Raw genomic sequence first — 23051 nt, 5'->3', positions numbered from 1 at the left:
TTGATTTGTTATTTAATATTTGGTAACTTCCTGGGTTTTGCAAAAAGACAATATCTCAAGAGTAACATTTTCCATTGCCTGGAAGGAACTATTTATGCTACCATAGGTTTCACAATCATCTCATTGTACCAAAAAAAAGAGAGCTCCTGTCCAAAGATACATTTCAATTCTGGCTGATGCATCTCAGCATTTTTCTTTTAGAAGGAGGTTCCTGGTCAGGTATTGGAATGGTAGTGGAATCTTGAAACTTAAATGGGCTTCTTCCAGCAAAATAGAAAGAGACCCTTGCCAACTAATGTGGCAGGTCTTCCTGGGGAGCCATAAATGTTCTAAAGCTTCAGCAGACTTTAAATAAAACAAGATCAGACCTGGTGGCCCTGTTTAAGTACGACTGGGGGGGTCTCTGAAGAACCTTGCAGCTGAAGTCAATAGCCCCAGCCCCAGTACAAACTAATTATTTTGGGGTACATTTAAGTACAAGCTGAAATTCCAGTCAAAATTCACTGACAGACAGATTGCAAGGAAATGTCAGAGAACCATGGTCAACTGATAACTTTTTGTGCAAACACTGTGGAAAAAAAATAAGTGGATTTCATGCATAGTGAAGGAAATTACATAGATTGAAACTAATTTTGTTCTAAAATTTCATTTGATTCTTTGAACCAAAAAATTGGGGAAAAAAGCCCTGATTTCTTCAGATTCAGAAAACGTCTTAATATATTCCTTGTTTAATTTTACATAGTGACAATAACAGCTGTATCATTCTTTGAAGAATGAATCCAAGCTTTGTCCACAATATGAAATAATGCTTAATTCTCATTCATCACTCTCTTGCCAGAGTGGTTACCTTCTTCTGTTTCTGTGTTTCTCACAACTTAACAAGAAACTCTGGTGATCATCTGAACACAGAAGAGTCAGAACATTGCTCTCCATCTCATCCCTACCTCCACAGCCATCATGTCTTGGATGGAATCATCACCAGTTAAAACTGTTGCCACATATGAATTTATTGCCTCCAGGGACAGCCATCAAGCAGGAAGACCAAAGCCTGGGGGGAAAAGAGAATGATCTAAAACATCTTTCCACAAAGACCAATATCATTGGAATGGAAGAAGGAAGTGAAAAATGCAAGAGGCCAAAGATAACTTTGGAAGCCTTGAAAGTGAACATTCAGAATGGTAAATATGTTTCTTCTTTATCCAAACAACCATATTTGCACATGAATGAGGATATGTACACAACACCTGGTATTCACTATTCATATTCTGGTTTTGACACCCTGACAAGAATGAAAAAATCCAGTTTATTTGACTGGCCAATCAAACACTGCAATCAGTGAAGCAAGAGTGAGTGATGGATCACAGTTCTTCTCCAAACCCTTGTAATAACTGAAAAAGGGTGAGGAGGAAGGGGAACACAAAAGGGATTCCCAGATGGTTCAAATGTAAAAAAAAGTCTTAAGCTGCCCAGGTAAAAGATCAAGATTGATTATTTGACTGATTGATTGATTAGTTCTTCACTATCTTCTTCATAAATAAATTACGCATTTCAAAAATCTAGATATTTCTAGAGATTTTTATTATAAGACAATCTCTGCGTGATGGAAATAGATAAATATTTTGTTTTAATTAACCTTAGTGCAAATACCATACAGTATTTCACCCTTCCCACTGGCTAGACAAATCTCTTGCAGTAACACATTTTTGTTCTCAAAGTCTTCTTCTGGCAGCTTGAGGTATTTCCCAGCACATCACTCTGAATGAAGCTACACTGAGCCTTGAAAATACCCTTTCTTCTGCTGACAGTTGTGAGGGCACTTTGCAAAAATACAGAGTTTTTAAAGGTTTTTAAAAAATGGAACCAGTGAAAGGACAAACAAGATTAATTAGCTTTCACCCATGATTATAGGAAAGTATCTACCCTGGAATAAGGATATCCACAGCCTTCTCCACAAGGAATGATAGTCTGAATCCAGGCAGGAGGGTTTGTGGCAGAGAGATTATTCACCAGGCACATGACCCTTTCCTCCACATCAGACCCAGTTTTCTTTAATTCTGCATTTCTCTAATGCTTGTGGATCAAGGGAAATAATGAGAAATGAGGAGGAGTCTGAGACATTTACCACCTAAACAATTTGGCAACGCTTTCTGCAGCAATATTTAATATGGAAACCAGTGAACTTGGCAATTCTACCTTGTATTTTTATCCAGCCTTGGTATTTCTCCATCTGGGAGCCCTGGCCCAGACAGGCTATGGGAAAACTCAGCTCTGAACAGCACAGGGGTGCTGAGGATTGGAGACACCAGGATCTAGGCCTGAGGTCTTTCTGCTTGTCTGGTGAAAATAATGCTGAGAGAATAGGAGAAATGGAAAAAAGTGCCATCAAGCTGTATCTTGCAAGGTAGTGTGGTAGCAGCACCACAGCAGCAGGAAGAAGGAGAATACAGCAGGTCTGGGAAGAGAGAGGGGAAGGTCCTGTTCCACAGAGTTAGGAAAGCCCAGGTCCAGGGGAGTCCTTGCTGTGCTGAGCAGATGGCTGGATTCCTCTGAGCCTGGACAATCTCTACAGAGAACAGGTGAAGGCAGGTCAGCCTTCTGAGGTGCTCTGCCTTCCAAAGGTGGCTGCAGGCACAGCGAGGAGGAGAACACGAACTCCTTGTTCTTCAAGTGTGGAAAAACCCTCTCACTTTGTGTGTGCAGTGCCAGCCCCTACCTGTGTGATCTCTTTACACCATGGAGAGGTGATGAGAGCCCTGCCTGGGACCAGGAGGAGAAGGCAGCTCAAAGGAACCAATGGTGCAGGCTGTGGGGCTGGTTCCTGTCAGAACTGCCCTCATCCTCCTTGTCAGGTCAGGATGTCACCCAAGAGTACAGCTCACCTTCCTCACACGTCACCACTTTGGCTCACCTTGCACATCTGACACTGCTCAGTTCCAAATGAACTTGCCTCTTTCACAGCTGGCTGGAGAACAGGAACGTCTCAAGAAGGGAATTTCTCAATCAATACCAGTGACCTTTCCACCTTTCCTGCATTAAGTAGCTTCTTCCAATGAAATTCTTCCTTTTTAATTGTTTTTTATTTTGTTTTCGCATGGGGATAGGAGAGAGGTCACACTTCCTTATGGGAACTTACCTACATTCTCTCCTTCCCACCCATTCCAGGTGAAGAAATGTGTGAGAGCAAGAGCAGGAACCATTGCTTGGCAAAGTCACTTTGTCAGAAGCCACGTTCTCCAACCTGGCAGTGTGTTAGCCATGAGTTCACACATACAAGCAGGATGTTTGCAAGTACACACAAAAAAAAAGTATTGCTCAAAAAACCATTTTCTTTCCTGTTGTTTTTAATTACACATTTATATAATGGGATTATATTAATTCTCCATACAAAATCATATAAGTGGCCTACATTTACTCAGGGAAATATGGATTTGGGAAGAATCAATCTCCCAAAGTCAGGAACACTGTACAGGAATAATTCTTCACGTGCAGCTGCTGAGCATATTTGCTTATGGCTCATTATTGAGATTTTTTACTGCAAAGAAACATTTTTCTTGTACTACTTCCCAGTGTGTCTATGGTGCTACACAGGTGTTTCATCTGTATATCAGCAAGGGACAAATAAATCACTTCTTGTTTCTCAAGTCACCTATTTCAGTCATCTCAGACAGACACTGAATGAGGAGTTCAACAGAAAAGCTCTGAAATGTCCAGCACTGAAGATACTTATTTGGATGCTGGGATGAAAGAATCAATCCTTCTTTACACCTTAAGTTTTAAAATCAGGTTGCTTTATAAATTCACTTCGTGGTAACATCAGGTGTGATCTTAACTCTTCAAACATGGTCTGGATGGTGGAATAGCCAAGTAAGAGCTGCCCTTCACACTGATTGCAAATCCAAATAATGAAGCAGGTGGCTGGTGAAAGTGTCCTTCCACCTCCATGCTTGGAGCTGCCTCTCACAGTTTCTGGTATGGGATGTCTTCCTGCAGTTTCCTCTTCCAGAGAAATCCTCCTGCTGTGAGAAGAGCAGCTACCAGCACCACGGTGGTCACAGCCAGAGGAAGGTGGGAGCTGCCAGCAGGCTCTGAGCTCAGAGTCCCCCCTTTTGCCTTTTGGATGTCAGAGGCCAGCCCTGCGCATAAAAGAGTCAGAGAGAAACTTACTGTTTTGGTTTTTTTCCCCTGAGCTAGTTAATTGCAAAGACAATTAGGCAAAGAGAATTTGAGTAAAAAAGCTCTAATCTGGATCTGATCAGTAAACTGCACTTTATTTCACAAATTATTCTGTGCCATGCAAAACAAGTAAAGATTGTGGCAAGAAATTAGAGAGAAACTGTGAGTCTGTAATGATCACACTCAATGACCTTAAGATGTTGCTTTCTGGTAGTGGAAACAGCAGCTACAGGACACTGAGAAACAGCACTTCCAAAAGGACCTAGAGATTGATTGTAAATAAATAACAGACATGCAAATTAGGCACAGGCAGCTTTGGAAAATTGATATAAATCAGATCTCATCCCTCTTCCCATAGAACTTAGTCAATTGCCACTCGATATGTGCAGAACAGAGAATGGATATAAACTATGATAGAAAGGAAAGAGCTTGTAAATTGAATAGAACTATTTTATATATATAAAAAATAATAATCCCCCATAAGAATTTTAGCCAAATTGTAAATAAACCAGCAAAAGCACATTTCAGAGCTGGATTTCCTGTAAGAACTGAAATGCAAACAGACAGTAACACACAGAGTCTTACGTTATTAAAAATATTTAAACTTACCAATGTTCCTGCTCTCAGCGTGAGCTTCCCGAAGCTGCACGGGTCCAACAACAACATTCACTTGCTCGTGGTAAGAATCTGCATTCCTCTTGAACCTGCTAACACAGCCTTGGTAGCAGCGGGAGGAGTAGTCGTGGTGCCTGCACACCAGCAGCTCGCAGCGCAGGAACACTGACGGGAAGCGGTTCACGAAGGAGAAGGCTCTAAACCCGAACCGAGCGACATCGCCGCGTGGCGAGGGGAAGAGAGCGTAGCTAGGATCACTAGCACACCTGCAGGGACATGACATCAACAGATTAGCCATTAACCCACAGCTTCTCATGAGCAGAAGCACTATTGCACCCTCTCTTTGCAATAAGGTTAAATATAAAACCAGGAAGTGAAAGAGAAATCAAAAGGCTTAGAAAAACCATATGCTTTTAGAAAGAAGAGAAATTACTAAATGTGCACAGCACAGAAATTTCATAGCTTAACAAGTTCTGTGTAAACATGAATAGCTGAAAAATGGCTAGTGGTTCTGCTGGTTTCTGTGTTTCAGGTGAGAGCCTGTTATGCATTTTCAAACAGGATTGACTGTTTGAAAAGAGGCCCTTGAAAGTTGTTGTAGAAAGAGAAAGTTCTCCTTTCTTCTCTGGAAGCATAAAACTAATTTTAATACACTTCTCTTTAGTGCTTCATTGTACTTTGGTATAAAATTAGGCTAAGTGGTTCAGGTTTCTAGAATAGTAAGAGAAGGCTAAGGAATTTCTCTTCTTTTTGAGTAGACAGTTTTGTACTCCAGTTCTGATGCTGTGAAACTGATGATGTACAGAAATGTAGAGCTGTGGACATCCCTCCTTTTCATACATCTATTTCAAAAACAAAGTCAGACCTCAATTTCCTCACTGCCTCCTTGAGTGAAATCTCAGTGTTTGACGGCAACTTCTAAATGACATTTGATTGTCATTCTGAATTTTACTCAGCCTTTGCCAAAAAGTTGTTCTTAGAAGAACATTTGCCCCAAGAATTACAGCCAATGTACACTGGTCCTAAATCACCTCATTTCACAAATTAAATGCTTTTAGAACAACACATAGAGACACTTTTAAAGTAATTTTGTACAAAGTTCTTACCCACTTTTGGTCAATTCATAGACCAGTGTTCTAAAATCACTAGAATTAGGAGATGCCACGCAGGTGTCCACAAACACGGTCAGATTTCTGTCAGAGCTGTGAAGAGAAGCTTCGAGGTACAAATTCTGATTCATGTCAACATAGTATGGGAAGTCATGGACTGCCCACTGGAATGATGAGGAGTTGTAGAACATCAGGCTCACGTCGTATCTGCCATACTGGGTTTTGTTGACATCGATGATGTCATCAGCAATGTACATGACCTGAACCCAGGTGTTCTGCAGCATTTTGCAGCTGATGTGCAAGTGAAGGTCCTTTTGCCTCTTGATGACTTTGCCAGGAGCAGGCACTTTTATCACATTGGAGTAGGTGATTGTTTCGTTGTTGCCCTGTTTGACACATTAAATGAGTGTTAAATTGCCACATTAATTACCGTATTCACTGTAAATGCTGTGAGGATTACAAACTTCTGTATGTGCCAGTTGCTGCAGTCAGGAAGGACCTGTCACACTGAAAAATCCCAAGCATCCAGGATGGGATTGCTCACTTAACTCTCCTCTCTGTTTTTGTTCTCTAGAACATCATTCTGAAATAGGTACAGGGAAGGATATAAGTACCCTGGGAAGGATAAGTAAAAAATATTTAACCAAATTCAGCCACCAGAAACACAGGCTCATTTTCTGTGTTTTGCATGCCTTGGCCTACAACACCCTTTACAATCTATGACAATTTTCCAAATGTCTATGAAATTCCCATGCCCCGAGCTCTCCCCAATGTCTTGACACCAACCTGTCTATGTGTACCACAGCTGCTGTATGAAATGTTGAATATAACCTCAGTTGAAGTAATTTGTGGTACACACTGAGGGTCTGCCAGGCTGATGCTGTCCACTGAGTAGCCCTGGGACTGGAGATAGTGTCTGTCTACCACTGCATACATGTAGGTTGGCAAGCACAGAAGGGCTAGGGGAAAAAATATTAATTATTAGTGATTTTGGGTACTTGATAATGCTTTCATATTGCAAGTCCAACAAATGCAATCACTGCTACTATTTAGAGAAGATAATTCTTATGCAAAACCACTTATTTTTACACTTGAGACTTAGATATGAGTAAGCAATAGGACAGTACTGGAACGGGTCATACAAAGTAGTAGCTTCAAATATTTAATCCTTTGAATATTTCTAGACACACAGCCAGACCAGTTCTTAATGGATCTGACCTGGCGTTGGCAGTAGCTCTGTTTTGAAGAGTTGGCCTAGGAAACCTCCAAAAGTCCCTTCTAACCAACATTTCTATGACTCTGTGAAAGTTTGTCCAGAAAGGTACAAAAATATATATGAATTATGATGTGGTACAAAGAATATGAGTTTAGAAAATAACACAGAAAATATCTAAAGGTAAATAAATTGGGTATCTTTAAAGGAGAAAAAGTAGTTCTTTTCTGAAAGTGAGCAGTCAATAATCAGTCACAAAATCCGAATAGGAATATCATCTACGTGGGATTCCTTCAACAATATTAACAAATGCTTATTTAGCAAAAAAAACCCCAGTGTATAAAAGCTTCTGAGCAAAGAAAACTTTACCAAGAGAACATAATTACGAATAGAATGGAAATTTACTGGTGTTCTGGTCGGCTGGAAAGGACTGATACTGAGCCCTAAAACTTCCACTGGAATATCTGGAGTCGCTGTAAAACCTCACAGACATGAAATTTGAAGTTGAGGTGTATGTGAGATGAGAACTAGAACAAATTCTTCCAAGTAGAGGAGAAGACTTGGGTGGCCCATCATAGATCTCAATATAGTCATTCTGGCATCCACCTTGCAACCTGAGGAAGAAATGAGAATATATTTAAAAAATGCATTAGCTGAACTTTGGGGTTTAAATGCTGAACAAACAATATAATAGGATTCTGCACTCACACATTTCCCATGTATATTTAGTATTCACTTATAGAATGGGAAATGTGCCCAAGAACTGTGGATGTAGTTGAGATTTGGAATTGTTTTATTGCCCAAGCAGAAAGTGGTTTACTTACTGAATGTTATCAAAAGTGAGCGCAATGAGGAAATTGTTTGTTACATGTATTTGCCACAAACAATCTGCTTTATCTGAAGGATTCAAAGAAGGACTCTGAAATGTTCCAGAGGTCTTAAAAAGTATATCACCACAAATAAAGTTTTGACCTGAAAAAGGAAAGGAAATTAAAAAAAAAGAAACCAAGGGAAAGAAGTGATTAATTTAGATTTCCTTCAGATCACACAAAAATATGTTCTATATACAGAAATCATGGTAACACAAGGTTAAATCTCAAAAAAACCATAATGATTGTGCTCCTCTCAGTTAGCTGCAAGAGTGATGAACTCTTCAGAGAATTATGACCCACACTTGCAGTTATTAACTCTGTGGGCTTCAGGCACATGGGTATTAAATAAAGAAAAAATGGTGGCCTAAATACCATAAAATCAGAGAATGAACAAAAGAAAATCTCCCATGTAATCAGCAAACTCTGAAAGCCACCCCCAGCTATAGAATCACTCAAGCACAAAAGAATAATGAATAGTATATAAAGAATTAAAATCAGAAAGGGTTTTTCCCGATGTATTATACTATGCAAATGAAACAGCTCTCACCTGCAAAATAGTAATTATGACACTTCAAGAGTAATGGATTGGAGAAATGGGAAAAAACAAGTAAAATACAAACCTGGAGGATTTGTGACAGGGGCAGGATTTGTGGCAGCTGTATGAGACAAATAAAAGGAAGCAGGTGAGGTGCTGGAGGATGAGAGAGCATGGCAAGGTTTTCTACCACCCCTGGGAATGTTGGTGCCACCCCGACACTGGGCAATGGAGAGCCTGGGGGTCTCAGCAGAATGCTCTCCCCTGGTGCATCAACTAAAAATAACATTCTGCACTCATCCCAAGCATACATTTAAAGTCCAGTCAGAGCAGACCACAAGCAAGAATCTTCCCTCAAGAGGGCCTTGACAATGCTCTATGAATTTTAGGGTCCCATGACTCTCAGTTTCATCTGCATTCTGCTGTGCTTTTGCCAGCCTGTGCTCTCCCTTGGGAAAGACCAAACCCCAACCTCTGAGGCACTAATTCATTCTGCAAAAAGCAGCAGCCAGAAAATGCAGGAGAAACTCAGACCCACCTGAAGGAGCAGAGATGATGGGGCTGGCTGTAGTTGTGCTTGTGGCAGCTGTAGGGGAGGAAAGGAAAGAGGCAGGTGAGGCCTGCTGGATGAAGATCCATGACTGCATTTCTCCCAGTGCTGGGCACATTGCTGCCAGCTTGGCACATGGGCAATGGAGAGCCTGGGGGTGCCAGCAGAATGGTCTCTCATGGTGGGACCAACAAAAAACAAAATCCCCAACACACACTGAATTCCAACCAAGAGGGGACACTTCCTGAAAGTGAAATCAGCATGCAGGCAGTCAAAGCAGTGGTACCTGAGCACACAACACCAGCATCTTCACTGTGGCCACACTTGTGGACGCCCCAGCCATTGTGGCCGCACTTCAAGAGGGACGATTCCGACCCTGTGCAGTTCACATCATCCAGGTAGATGCTGCCACTGCCTCGTCCAAAGGAGGCACCTGAGGGTGCAGAAACAGCAGCTCCACATCCCAGCTGCCTGCACACCACCTGGGCATCTCTCAGGTCCCAGCCATCATCACAGACAGTGCCCCGGCCCCCGGAGTGTGAAATCTCCACGCGACCCTCGCAGCGGTTCCTGCCGTTCACCAGGCTGATGGTGGAGGCATCTGGGAAAGAAGGAGATACAGAAAACTCAGGAAGAGCCTTTACCACAAAGGCACTTCTTCTTGCCAGGGTGATGTCTTTGTCAACCTAGAAATGAAACAGCACAGCTTTTGGGGATAACTTTCATATAGGAAGTAAAATAAAAGTGGGTCATTATTGGAGTCCTCCAGGGAAGATATGGAAAAATATCCACAAAAGCCACAAATATCCACAAGTGGTGATGAAATTCCCCCCCTGTCCAAGTCCCTTCAAAGTCCACTCTGCCTTCAGATGGGACTGTACTTTGTCTGAAGAATGTTTGAATGTGAATGTGTCTGAAGAGCCTTTTTTGGCCTTTTTAGCCAGGAAGGACCAAGATAGCTCAGGGATGCTGGAATGAGTTTTGACTTCCTGCCTAGGAAAATGCTACAGCTAAGTTACGATAGGAAGCTACAAAGCTACAAATACCTGTCTAAAGAATACAGAGAATATATAAAGGAAAAAAAAATAAAATATTAAAACCAAGATGGTATCAGGGCCTTGGAATCACTCTGTGACTTTCAGACCACCACAACTTCCAGTCTTGGCTGGGTTAAACTGCTTTTCCTGGCTTCTCCTCTCTCAGGGAGAAAACCAGACACCAAACTCTGAGGCAGGAATGATTTCTGCAAAAAGCAGCAGCCAGAAAATGCAGGAGAAATTCAGACCCACTGTAGGAGCAGGGAAGGTGGTGCTGGGAATGGTTGTGCCTGTGCTTGTGGCAGCTGTAGGGGAGGAAAGGAAAGAGGCAGGTGAGGCCTGCTGAATGAAGATCCATGACTGCATTTCTCCCAGTGCTGGGCACATTGCTGCCAGCTTGGCACATGGGCAATGGAGAGCCTGGGGGTGCCAGCAGAATGGTCTCTCATGGTGGGACCAACAAAAACATGACCCTGCACTCATCCCCAACAATTCCAACTGAGACCACCTTCTGAAAAAGTCACAGTATGCAAGAAGTCAAAGCAGTGGTACCTGAGCACACAACACCAGCGTCTTTACTGTGGTCACACGTGTGGTTGCCCCAGCCACGGTGGCTGCACTGGAAGAGGGACAACTCCCAGCCTGTGCAGTTCAGATTGTCCAGGTAGATGTTGCCACTGCCTCGTCCAAAGGAGGAGCCTGATGGTGCAGAAACAGCAGCTCCACATCCCAGCTGCCTGCACACCACCTGGGCATCTCTCATGTCCCAGCCATTGTCACAGACAGTGCCCCGGGCCACGGAGTGTGAAATCTCCACGCGACCCTCGCAGCGGTTCCTGCCGTTCACCAGGCTGATGGTGGCATCTAGAAAAGAAGGTAGTATGAAAAACTCAGAAAGAGATTTTAGCACAAAGGCATTTTCTCTTGCCAGGGCCTTGGAATCACTCTATGAGTTTCAGGCCTCCACAATTTCCCAGTCTTGGTTGTAGTAAATTGCTTTTCCTGGCATCTCCTCTCCCAGGGAGAAAACCAGACACCAGACTCTGAGGCACTAATTCATTCTGCAAAAAGCAGCAGCCAGAAAATGCAGGAGAAACTCAGACCCACCTGGAGGAGCAGAGATGATGGGGCTGGCTGTAGTTGTGCTTGTGGCAGCTGTAGGGGAGGAAAGGAAAGAGGCAGGTGAGGCCTGCTGGATGAAGATCCATGACTGCATTTCTCCCAGTGCTGGGCACATTGCTGCCAGCTTGGTACATGGGCACTGGGGGTGCCAGCAGAATGGTCTCTCATGGTGGGACCAACAAAAAACATAATCCCCAACACACACTGAATTCCAACCAAGAGGGAACACTTTCTGGAAGTAAAACCACATGCAGGCAGTCAAAGCAGTTATACCTGAGCACACAACACCAGCATCTTTACTGTGGTCACACTTGTGGACGCCCCAGCCACGGTGGCTGCACTGGAAGATGGATGACTCCCAGCCTGCACAGCTCACATAGTCCAGGTAGATGCTGCCACTGCCTCGTCCAAAGGAGGCACCTGATGGTGCAGAAACAGCAGCTCCACATCCCATCTGCCTGCACACCACCTGGGCATCTCTCATGTCCCAGCCATTGTCACAGACAGTGCCCCGGCCCCCGGAGTGTGAAATCTCCACGCGACCCTCGCAGCGGTTGCTGCCGTTCACCAGGCTGATGGTGGCATCTAGGAAAGAAGGAAGTATGGAAAACTCAGAAAGAGATTTTAGCACAAAGGCATTTTCTCTTTCCAGGGTCTTGGCATCAGACTACGAGTTTCAGGCCACCACATCTCCCAGCCTTGGCTGTGTTAAACTGCTTTTCCAGGGTTCTCCTCTCTCAGGGAGAAGACTAAACACAAACCTCTGCCCCACTAACTATTCAGCCAAGAGATGTCACCAGAAAAACATGGACAAATTCAGACTCACCTGAAGGAGTGGCCAGCTTGAACTTGGGTGGATCTTTGGCTGTGGCATCTGTAGGGAAGAAAGAAGAAGCAGCAAGTGAGTCCTGGTGGATGAAGGAACATGACCAGGTTGGTCCCAAGACTGGGGATGGTGGTGCCACAGTGTAACATGGGAGATGGAGAGCTTGAGGGTGTCAGCATGGTGGTTTTTCATTGTGGGATCAACCAAAAACATAATCCAACATACACCAAATTCCAGCCAACAAAAACCACAAGCAGGTGCCTTCCCTTGCCAGGGCCTTGGCAATGCTCTATGAATTTCAAGCTACCACGACTTCCAGTTTCAGCTGTGTTCTGCTGTGCTTTTCCCTGGCTCTGCTCTGCCTTGGAGAAGACTAAACCCCAAACTCTGAGGCACTAAATGTTTCTGCAGAAAGCAGTGGCCAGAAAACACAGGAGAAACTCAGATTCACCTGACAGAGCAGAGACAGTGAGGCTGGTTGTGGCACTGGTGGCATCTGCAGGGGAGGAAAGAAGCAAGTAGGGCCCTGTTGGGTGAAGCAGGATGGCCAGGTGTGTCTCTGTTCTGGGCATGGTGCTGCCACCCTGTCACATGGGAGATGAAGAGCTTGGGGGTGTCAGCAGGGTGGTTTTTCATGGCGGGATCAACCAGAAACATAACCCTGCTCTCACTGCCAACACACACCAAATTCCAGCCAGCAAAGACCACAAGCAGACACCTTTCCCTGCTGGGACCTTGGCATAGATCTACAAGTTTCAGGCCACCAGGAGTGCCACCCTTGGCTTCAGTTATGATGTGCTTTTCCTGGGCTCTGCTGTCCCATGGAGAAAAGAGACCCCCAAACTCTGCAGTATTACTGGTTCCTCAAAATTTCAGAGAGATTCAGACCCACCTGGAGGAAGGGAGGGCATTAACAGGGATGTATCAGTGGTTGTGGCATATGCAGAGATGGAAGATGAAGCAGGTGAGTCCCTGGTGGATGAAGGATCATGATCAGGTTCCTCCCAGTGGTGGATATGTTGGTCCAACCCTGTCAAATTGGAGATGGAGAGCAATGTATCAGTCTCAAGGCGGATCTTTTGTGGAAGCAATAAGGGAACCAAGAATTTTTGGACTGTATTCAAAACACTTTTTTTCCCTATAAAACGAGTTCTAATTTTTTTGGTCGCCCTGAGATGTTGTGGATTGCCCTTCACTGGCCACTTTCCAGGTCAGACATGGCCCTGACCATCTGTTTTAAACTGTCTCTGCTTCTTTTTGGACGTATAAGCCAACAGATTATTAAAATTGCCTTGTAACCCAAATAATTCCATAGTTCTGTGACTCTATGAGTCGATCACTTTTGGATTCTTGTTGTACATGGCTGCTTTCAGTGACTTAATTTACAATACATCTGACAAACAAATTTGTATCAGGAATGCTTTCCCTAGAGAGCTGCATCTTCTGGAATGCAAGGCAAAGATCTGGTGTCTGCAAAATAAGACATAATTGGTAATGTCATATCATACAAGGGTATGGTAACCTCACAAAATTATCTTTTCAATTAATAAAAGGATTCAAACAGAGACAACCGAAGGTAAATCTACCAATTAGCAAATCTGTTTTTTATACGTGCAAGTTTGGATTAATGTTTGGCCAGACTAAAGAGAATAATTTGGATTTTTGACTAATATTTTAATTTTTTTGTTATAATTCTTAATGCGTATTTGCTAGGCATAGACTGAATTTGCTGGGAGGTCAATAACCCAAGCATTAAAGTCTCACTGATAACCTAATAAAATGAAATACTCAAAGTTTACAGGAAGAGGTGCCTGGGTGCGAGCAATACAGAATATGTTTGGAACTCCCTTAAATCTGTGCTTCTAATTTGAGATACCACAGAACTTTCAGTTGTTTATATACACAGGTTTATCTGTAAAATTAAATTAACAATAAAAATCCCCAAAGCAAGAACAAAGAAAACTTGCATAAATGTATTCATTATTTTAATACAAAAAGAAATTGGTGACCCACTTAGTCAGGACCAATGATCTGATAGAGCATTATACAAGTGCTGTGTCTTTCTGAAGCCTTTTTTATCTGAATAGCACACACAATTTACTTGGTATATCCCAGATATATAGAAAGTGACTTTATACAGTGAGACAGATATCAGACCCATTTGGTTTATTTGTTCCATGATTTCATTGTTTCAAATGTCTCTTATTCAGATTTCCTTGGATTAGTTTTCCTTTCTCTGTTTCTGTTTTTTATAATTCAAGCATTTTCAATTGTCTTTTGAAAAGCAGTGGGCAAAATTAGCAATGTACACTCTATCACCAATATTCCCATGGATATAATGGGTGTTTTTCTCTTATTTATAGCTGTAAAAAACAGTGAACAAAGAGGTGTCTAAGTCACAAGTAATTCCTAGCAGGAACATAAGACTTCAGATATCTTCTGTGAAAGAGGAGTGAGAGTTATACCTTTTTATGAATTTGTTATGGTTTTGGTGTTGTAGCTTTTTTTCAAATACTGATAGTGTTTAGAGATTTTACTCCACCTGCCTGAAAGTCCAAAGTTAGTAAAATGCACACACCTGGGACTTCCTGACACCTTGCAACACAGCAACTGTCTCTTTCTGTTGCACTGCCATTAAATTATAAAAAGCTAAATAAGTATTGAGTGGTTCCATGTGCATATGCTAGGTGGAATCTGAAGTACTGCAAAGCATATATGCATTACAGCCAAAGAAACTGTAATCCCTTATAATTCCATATTGAAATCCATTGATTTATAAGAGCAAGGCCTCTCAGTCTTTCTTGTCAGATTTCTTTTTAAATTTGGTTCAAATTTAGCTGCAAGACACTACTGCAAAATATGATAATTTCATTGCGCTAAATTCATTTCAACAAAAATAATATTTAATTGTGGTATCGATTGGTTTGTAATTTTAATAAGACAACCTGATGTTATCTAATTTAAATCTGTCTTCAAATCTTTCCATGGGTTGATTAAACTGTCCTGTGAGTGCCATGTATAGACCCAGAGCAGCAAAGTAAGACACCCTTTTTCCTACCTTTTTGGGAAGACTCTTTTTTGTGTGGATTAGGTGAGATGACATCCAGGAGCACTGCATTTAGGAGGAATAACCACAGCAAGTCCCTGGTGGCACCCATCCTGTCAAGAGATCCCAGTAGAAGGGAGCGTTAGATTTTATACTCTGCACTAGTAAAACCTGAAGCTCCCAAGGTCAGCCTGGCCCATGCTGTGTCTGATTTATTATGCAATATATTTTATGATTACCTGATCTTTACAGAAGGATTACATAGGAGTGGTAAAGTTTCCATTTCCTAGATAATTTGTGTTACTAGGAAGAAAAGCAACTCTATGCCAGCCAAAACCAAGATATTCCTTTATTATAAATTATCTTTAATTTTATGTGCTGGCCCAGCATATATGTGTTACCTTTGGATCTAGACTGGTGAATATATCTCGACTGGTGAAAATATCTATCTATCTATCTATCTATCTATCTATCTATCTATCTATCTATCTAATCTCTCTCTATATATATATCTATATATATATATATGAATATATCTTTGCCTCAACAATCCCAATTTTTAAATTTATTCTTAAGAGGTAATTTCTTGATTATGCAGACTGTAAGGTATCACAGGATGAAGCAGCAAATTCACAGCAGGTTTTCTGATAAATTCTTCAGCAGAGAGTCCTGGTCTCATAAATGTTTATATTTTACTTCTCCATTTGAAACTGTAGGTTTGTTTCCCCGCTGTTTGTACACACACACAAAAAAACCATATAAAACATCATAAATAGGATTAAGTCAGGAATCAAAAGTAAATTCCTGCTAATTTTTGCAACATACCCTAAGTGAACCTCACCTGCAGGCCTCTGTTGAGCTTGCTCAGCTCTGCCAAGGTCTTCCCTCAAGCTACACCTATGGTCCTCAGATGCATCTGCCAGCAGGACTCCCTTCAATCCCTTCAACCACACAGTTTATAAAAAAGAAAAGAAGGATGAAGTGAAATGAAAAGTCCTGTTGAGCTGTTTCCTTGGTTGGTCTGTGTGAAGTTTTAATGGAGTTGTAGATGACTTGAGGGCACGACAGCCCACAGTCCTGTCTGCTGGGGTAATTTCATTGCATTTCTACTTCTGCTCACCTGATGAGGAGAAAGAGAGGTCAGCTGGGATCAGGCCAGTTGTTGGTCTAATATTCCTTTTATTACATTCCATGCAGGCTGTATCTCTCTGTTTATTTTGGCTACCAGACCAGCTACAACCAAACTGCAATAGTTTTGTTGGTGTGTTCCAACCCTCCTTCAGTATAAAAGCACAGCTTGGGTCTAGAACAAGGGGAATAAAGAGTGCTCTTCCTGCAAAGGTTCACAGGGCTCAAATTGAGGAAAGAAAGGCAAAAGGCCAGAGTCCAGAAACAGAATCAGAAGCTGTTAAAGCTGTTACTGAGAAGAGCAAACAAACTGGAGGACAATGGTAAATACAACTGATTGTACTCACATGTTAATAAAGAAATGGAAGCCTGAACATTGCCATTCACAGCTCTACTGCTCCTGACTGCCTGACAAGAGCAAAAACAATACCATGTGCTCAGTGGAGTGATCACACACTGTCATTGGGAGGGGCTCATGAGGTCAATCCTGCTTGAGGATTCTTGGAAAATGAGCCAGACTTGTCTCAGTGGTGCCTGGTGGCAGGTTGAGAAGCAATGGGCATGAGCTGAAGTACAATAAACTCAACATAAGGAAAGAGAATTCCACTGTGAAACTGGACAAGCAGTGGAACAGGGTGCCCAGCAATTTTATAGATTTCTCAGTTCTTCAAGCTACTCACACCAACTGGACAGTCCTGAGCAGCTTGTTTTCTTTGACCCTGCTTTGAGCAAGGGGATAGACTTGAGGATCTCCAGATTGTCCAGCCACAGCTGCTTGGAGACACTGTGAACAGAAAATTTATGGATTACATCAAGGAGTTTCAACAACAGAGAAGGACTAAATGCTAAATTTATCCACAGTAATTAAATCTGATAGCAAGGTTCAGGAACACATGAACATGTCAGGCTACTTCCTGGGTCTCACCAGTTTCAGTTTAGCATTTCTGGCACTTCCAGTAAGTGTTTTTAAATTATCTGAGGGCCTATGCCTTAATAACAGGCACCTTTGATTTGTAGAGGCTAAAATTCCAATGTAATCTACAAAACATGGCTCAGATTATCTGTTTTATCTATTGCACACACTGAGATCAGAGCAGCAGGAAGTTTTATGCAAAACAAAGTAATACAAAAGTCTGCAAAAAACGTGAGTTATGAGACTGAATTCCTGCTAGCAGATCAGATATATATATACACATACATATATATATATATATATATATATATATCACATCATATCAGGAATAAATGAAACTTTTGCCTTGGTTCTTGACCATTGATTAGCGAGATAAAATACACGGGATCAAATTTGTCTTACTGTGGTAAAAAGCCTTGAGACACAGGAAACTTTAAGACATTTGTCGGAGAATATCAGCCTCAATTAGTGCATAATGTGTTTTTTCAGAGGTCAGTTGCTTGCTGGAGCAAGTGTTCAATAAATTATACTGTTATCATTGGATTAAAACCCAAATCTTTTCTATGCAATTTCAATCAAAAATTAAGTTTACAACTGTTGAATTTTTCAATCACAGTTTTTAGTAATTTTTAGTGGCACTTAGAGCTGTTAAACACTACAGAAAGCTCTGCTATGTTCATTGATAAATCATTTTCTTTCAGTTTAGCAATGGAATAAGAAGACTTACAATAACACTCTGTGCTGGTTTTGTGTCATATGATTCTTGCAGGATGGAGCTTGAATAAAACCAGTCTCTGTATCTGCCCAGGAATGCTGTGCAGGACTTCAATTCCCATATCTGTCCCTATTCATTTTGTGTTGTACCAGATGGGCCATACCCTGCCAGGGGGACACCCAGCACTCAGATATTTACTCTTAGTCTCCTTTGCTTTGTCCCCACAAAAGGAAAATGTTCAGTTTTAAGTCTAAGAAAGTGGCAAAAATAAATATTAGATGTTTTATAAAAAGCCAAATGCAGGTGAAATCAATCTGTACACCACCCATGCCTGTGTCTGGGTTTGGGGGGTGTCCTGGGTCTCATGGCCTCAAAACCCCTTGTACGAACAGACCTGCACTTCCCTTGTGACATGACACACGTGCATTTTTGTCACATAGTGAGTGAGTGTCCCCAGCAGTCAGAACTGCCTGAATTTGAAGGGTTTCTGGGAGAGAATAACCTTGGTGGATATTTCTTACTGGGTCATATCTGCTCCTTCCTTGAGTGACCCTGCAGCTGAATTCTTTCCTACTGCATTGTACCTGATCCTCAAACCTTTTGACCTCCACCCCCTTTTTACACTCCCCTGTTCAAATCACCCTTAGTTCTTTGAAGTGTTTTAAGCTGCAGTGCTCATTTAATGCCATTTTCCTTTCTGAGTTTTACAGAGAGAAAAACCTCCTGATCTGGGGGAGTCTGGGGCAGGCGGCTCCCGAAGGAGGTGCTGTGAGCACAGAAAGCAGCTTGGCTCCAGACCTCCAGCTCTCTTCAGTGTGACCACCTGCTCTTGCCCTGACCTTGCCTTGAAGCCAGCAGGACCAGCAGGAAGAAATGATGCTGCCAGGTGCCAAAGGGAGTGGCTCAAGGAAAGGCAGCTCAAAAATGCCTAAATGCAGGAAAAGCCACTGTGCTCCAAAAAGAGAACCCACCAGGGGGGCTGTGCTGCTGCTGGGGGCTTTATGGGGGACATCTGAACCCAAGGGAAGTATAGAGGAAAGTGATATGCATTTCTGCCTGTGTGACAGATCTTTCAAAGCAAGAAACAGAAAAGGAATCAGTCATTTAGCAGTTCCACAGTAATTACTTCTCATCACCATTCTGGTTATAATATCTTGCTCAACTTTTATGATGCTTTAAAACTGATAAACACCAAAGTCCTTCTCCAGAAAGCTAAAACTGACCTTATATACAGCATTTTGTCTAAATGCTTTTACCTGTTCTTTTACCCTTTCAAGAATGTGTTTCTATGTCTGCCTTTAGCCAGCCTCATTATTTCTTCCTCACAACTTGACAAGAATTACTTATTTCCGAAGCCTTTCAATGACCCATGAGCACTGAAAATGTATTTGAAACTAATTCCTTGGCCACAATATTACATCTTTGTCAAGGATTTCTGTTGATCCTATATAGCCCCCAGAAATTATAAAAATTAAAAAGAAATTATCTTAAAGCAATATTCCTTCTATATTTTTATAATTATAAAAATTATATTTTTTATGAATCAGTGAATAAAAAGCTGAATTAAACTACTTTAAAATAATAAACTGTGTTTACTTGGAATGTTAGTGGATTAAAAGAAAAATTTTTGTTTGTATCTGTCACAAATCTTTACACTTATTAATACTTTTTACATTCTTCCTTGTACTAATCAAAGATCTAAAAGCATCAAGCAGTTTATGTTAGGAATGTGCAGCTCTAATAATTAAAAAATGTGCACCAAAGAAAAAATTACCAATGAGCAAAATAAATTTCTTCCTATCTGCAGTCCAGTACTCAGTGCAACAGTCTAGTTTTCTGAGCTGCATGTTTTATTTTCTCTGAATCACACAGGTAGCAAGATAGAAAACAAAGTGTAGTATGTGCCATTTCCTTTCACATTTTCCTTTTTCCCCACCTACCTGGGCAGATAATTTTTGCCAGTGTGCCTTTTATGGTGTGAGGGATGCTCTGCATCTGACCATGTGAGGCAACAGTATTTACTGAATGAGTGGGCAATGACAACTGTAAATACATCCCACCTCACCCCCACATTACAAAGCACTCTATAACAATTCATAGACAGGGAAGTGAAGTTAATTAATTTTGCCACAGTAAATGAAACCAGTTTTACACATATATTGCTGTACTAAATATTGCATGATGGCAAATACGCATTGACATTTAACTGTGAGCCAAGAGAAACCATTAAAATAAAATATTTGAATTAACAAATGTTTAAATAAGTTATGTCCATAACTTTTCTACTATGACTAGTCTCCCAAATTCTTTATAAACCCCTGGGGCAGTTAAGTGTTTGCCTTTAACCTCTGCTTGATCAGGCCTCCAACACACTTCTTGAAATCCATCCTGAAGATATTTGCTGAACTACTCACTGCTCGAGTGAGGCTCTGAGTTTATAAATTTCACAACGATGGTGCATATTGAGGGCAAACATACCTCAGCCCCCACACTGGAAAACTCCCCAAAACCAAGCCAGACTGTGCACACCCTCCTGCAAAGGGCACAGCCTGCACAACCAGGGCATGGCCATGCAGGTTTTGTTCTTTACCATTCAAAGTCAGAGGTGAGGTCTGCCTGGTGGGCTCCACGCTGTGTTTGCTGTTTTATAAATAAAAAAGAATTTGTGTAAAGAACAGAGCCCAGAATTTGGCTGCACCATAATTCATGGGCAGGCACTGGCTGCCCAAGGGCTCACAGCCTGCTGGAATGAGCTGGCAAGCCTTGCTTGCCTAAGCCAGGCACTTCAGCAAACATCTCTTTGTTAGAGAAGATGAATTCTGTATTGGTCTATTTATCTAAATACAATGAATAGAACAAAAAGGGAAAAGGTGGTGGACACATCTTAAAATGAGAGGATATAGAATATATTTTTATATCTTTCATTGATATTCAGATATATTAGTCTGACTTCAAGCTCAACAAATATGGTGCCAGAGCAGATCAGATCCATAGAAATGCTCAAACTACTCTGGAAAGATTCTGCATTGTGTTTGTGAGCTAGAATTTCATACACCTCATCTCTTGCTATCTTATCTTCATCCCTGACCTATATGTTTTTCTTGAGGATTTCACTGTGCTGCAGCTCTGGCTTTGGTGTTCCCTGGTCCATGTGAGTATAACAACACAATGAATCTACTCTGTCCTTCATAAGGATGGGTGAGTCATCCCTTCAAAAAGAAAAATACAATAGCCATTGACTTATTCCATTGTTCTCTTTGTAGCTGCCACCCTACAGTGTAGCAAGATTGGTGTCATTTTGAACCAAGAACTTGAGCTAAGAATTATAATAATGTGGGCTTTTACTGAAGTGACCAGCAGCCTTGTAAGAGAAATAAATGCTAGTAGAAGCCTTTTCAAATAAGATTTGGTGGAGCACTTCAGGGAAGAGTAGTTAAAAAAAGAAAATTTGAGAGAAGACGCCATTTATTAATAATCATCATTTGCATTTACTAAGAGCAATAACTACACCATTTGCCCTAAACTTAAGATTTTATCTAGAACTGGGGAAGACTTATACTTAGCCAGGGAATGGTGAGGAGAACTTCAGGCCGTAATGCAAATATGACAGTGCAAATACCTCTTGGGGACATTGATATATATTTTTATTTATTCACCAGTATTTAATAGAGGGGGAAAATATAGAGATGTGGGGTTTTACTGCAATTTTGTAGGTTGTGGTTGCATGATAACAGAAGGTTATAATAAACCATTAGCTACTCCAGTGACTTAAGTCACAAATATTAAACCCTTGTGTGTCATTAAACTTCCATCCTCAGTCCATGTTATCTCCCAGCCCTCATCCCCTTCAGGAGCCTTCCACTGAAAAATTTCCTCCAGCTCTGGTGCAACGATTTTATCACTGCGGCACACAATAAGTGAAAGGCACTGAAGTCTGATCTAAGCTTTTTTCCCTTGGGAAGTTTTGAAGCCATTTCCAGCTCCCACTCCTTATGTGGTCCAGACCTTTCCCCAGCTCCTTGCCCTTCTCTGGACATGCTCCAGAACCTCAATGACATTTTGCAGTGAGGGGCCCAAAATTGAACCCAGGATCTGAGGTGCCACAGCAGTGCTGGTTCCCTGTACATGCCACAGGATGGTGTTACAGGCACAGGGTGTTATGCTGTGCTGATCTCACAGCAGATCTGGCTGTATTTTTCCCTGGCAGAACCAAGATATCCATCTTGAGAAGATGGATGTTATAGTTCATGTGCTAGGATTAAATAAGAGTCTAATATTGCAGGCAATATTAGAGGGTTGTTAAACTTTCCCTCGACTTTTGGCTTCCTTCAATGTTGAGTTGTTATGTCAAGCCCACCTCTTTTCATGAAGTGAACCTCCACCAAGGAAAGCCAGTCAAGCTTGGATTTTAATCTTGAATCATCAATGAAATTACTCAATTGAGGAAATTGCTCAATCCACCAAATTACTCAGACACTGTGACCAGGTGTTTAGCAAGGTTTACATAATCTGGCATGGAATCACTTTCTTCATTTTCTGCTTCAAGAGAAACCCATCCAGAGTGAGAGCAGTGACTGAGGGGAGCCCTCATTTTGGTCTGCAGCTTCCTCCTGAGGGGCAGTGAGGGACAGCACCAACCTCTGGGGGCCAGTGGCAGGGCTCAAGGGCCTGAAGTTGTGTCAGGGGGTTTACGTGGGTTTCAGGGAAAGGTTCTTCCCCAGAGGGTGCTGGCACTGCCCAGGCTCCCCAGGGAATGGGCACGGCCCTGAGGCTACCAGAGAGTTTGGGCTGTCCAGGAATTTGGACAACATTCCCAGGAATTCCTGGGGTGGGATTGTTGGGGTGTCTGTTCAGGGCCAGGTGCTGGACTCAATGATCCCTGTGGATCCCTTCCAGCTCAGGATATTCTGTGATTCCATGAACTGCCAGGGGCTGACAGCAAAAATTGAATTACGCACAGGAAACATCAGATGGAACAGCAGCTGAATTCATGTTTTCCTGGATGACAAATGAATTCAGCTCTGGGAGAGATGAAAAGACTTGGTCATGCTTTATCCCTCATAGTGTTATGCCCCAAAACATTTAAAAATGCTGGAAAATATTATTCTAGATTAACAGATTTCTTGCGCATCCAGACAAAGGTATATGTATAATAAGGGAACTTGTTTATAGAACCTAAACTGCAATTTCAACATTC

The 23051-nt window shown here is 41.8% G+C and overlaps 1 protein-coding gene across 1 annotated transcript in view; it reads right to left on the bottom strand.

Annotated features, from left to right (window-relative positions):
* The window catches only part of LOC135305607 (deleted in malignant brain tumors 1 protein-like), a 66701-nt gene extending 51392 nt beyond the window's left edge, over positions 1 to 15309 (bottom strand). Inside the window, exons 1-15 of the mRNA XM_064429344.1 lie at positions 15111 to 15309; positions 12945 to 13082; positions 12053 to 12100; positions 11500 to 11811; positions 11212 to 11259; positions 10657 to 10968; positions 9354 to 9668; positions 9056 to 9103; positions 8603 to 8638; positions 7935 to 8082; positions 7516 to 7724; positions 6684 to 6856; positions 5895 to 6283; positions 4783 to 5054; positions 3962 to 4133 (exon numbers count right to left, since the gene is read on the bottom strand). Of these exons, the coding sequence (XP_064285414.1) occupies positions 3962 to 4133; positions 4783 to 5054; positions 5895 to 6283; positions 6684 to 6856; positions 7516 to 7724; positions 7935 to 8082; positions 8603 to 8638; positions 9056 to 9103; positions 9354 to 9668; positions 10657 to 10968; positions 11212 to 11259; positions 11500 to 11811; positions 12053 to 12100; positions 12945 to 13082; positions 15111 to 15210 (2720 nt within the window). The 5' untranslated portion in view covers positions 15211 to 15309. The remainder of the gene's footprint in view (positions 1 to 3961; positions 4134 to 4782; positions 5055 to 5894; positions 6284 to 6683; positions 6857 to 7515; positions 7725 to 7934; positions 8083 to 8602; positions 8639 to 9055; positions 9104 to 9353; positions 9669 to 10656; positions 10969 to 11211; positions 11260 to 11499; positions 11812 to 12052; positions 12101 to 12944; positions 13083 to 15110) is intronic.
* Between the last annotated feature and the right edge of the window lie 7742 nt (positions 15310 to 23051).

Source organism: Passer domesticus, chromosome 8 (genome assembly GCF_036417665.1).
Source record: "Passer domesticus isolate bPasDom1 chromosome 8, bPasDom1.hap1, whole genome shotgun sequence".
NCBI lineage: Eukaryota > Metazoa > Chordata > Aves > Passeriformes > Passeridae > Passer > Passer domesticus.
This window is presented reverse-complemented; position numbering and strand designations above follow the sequence as displayed.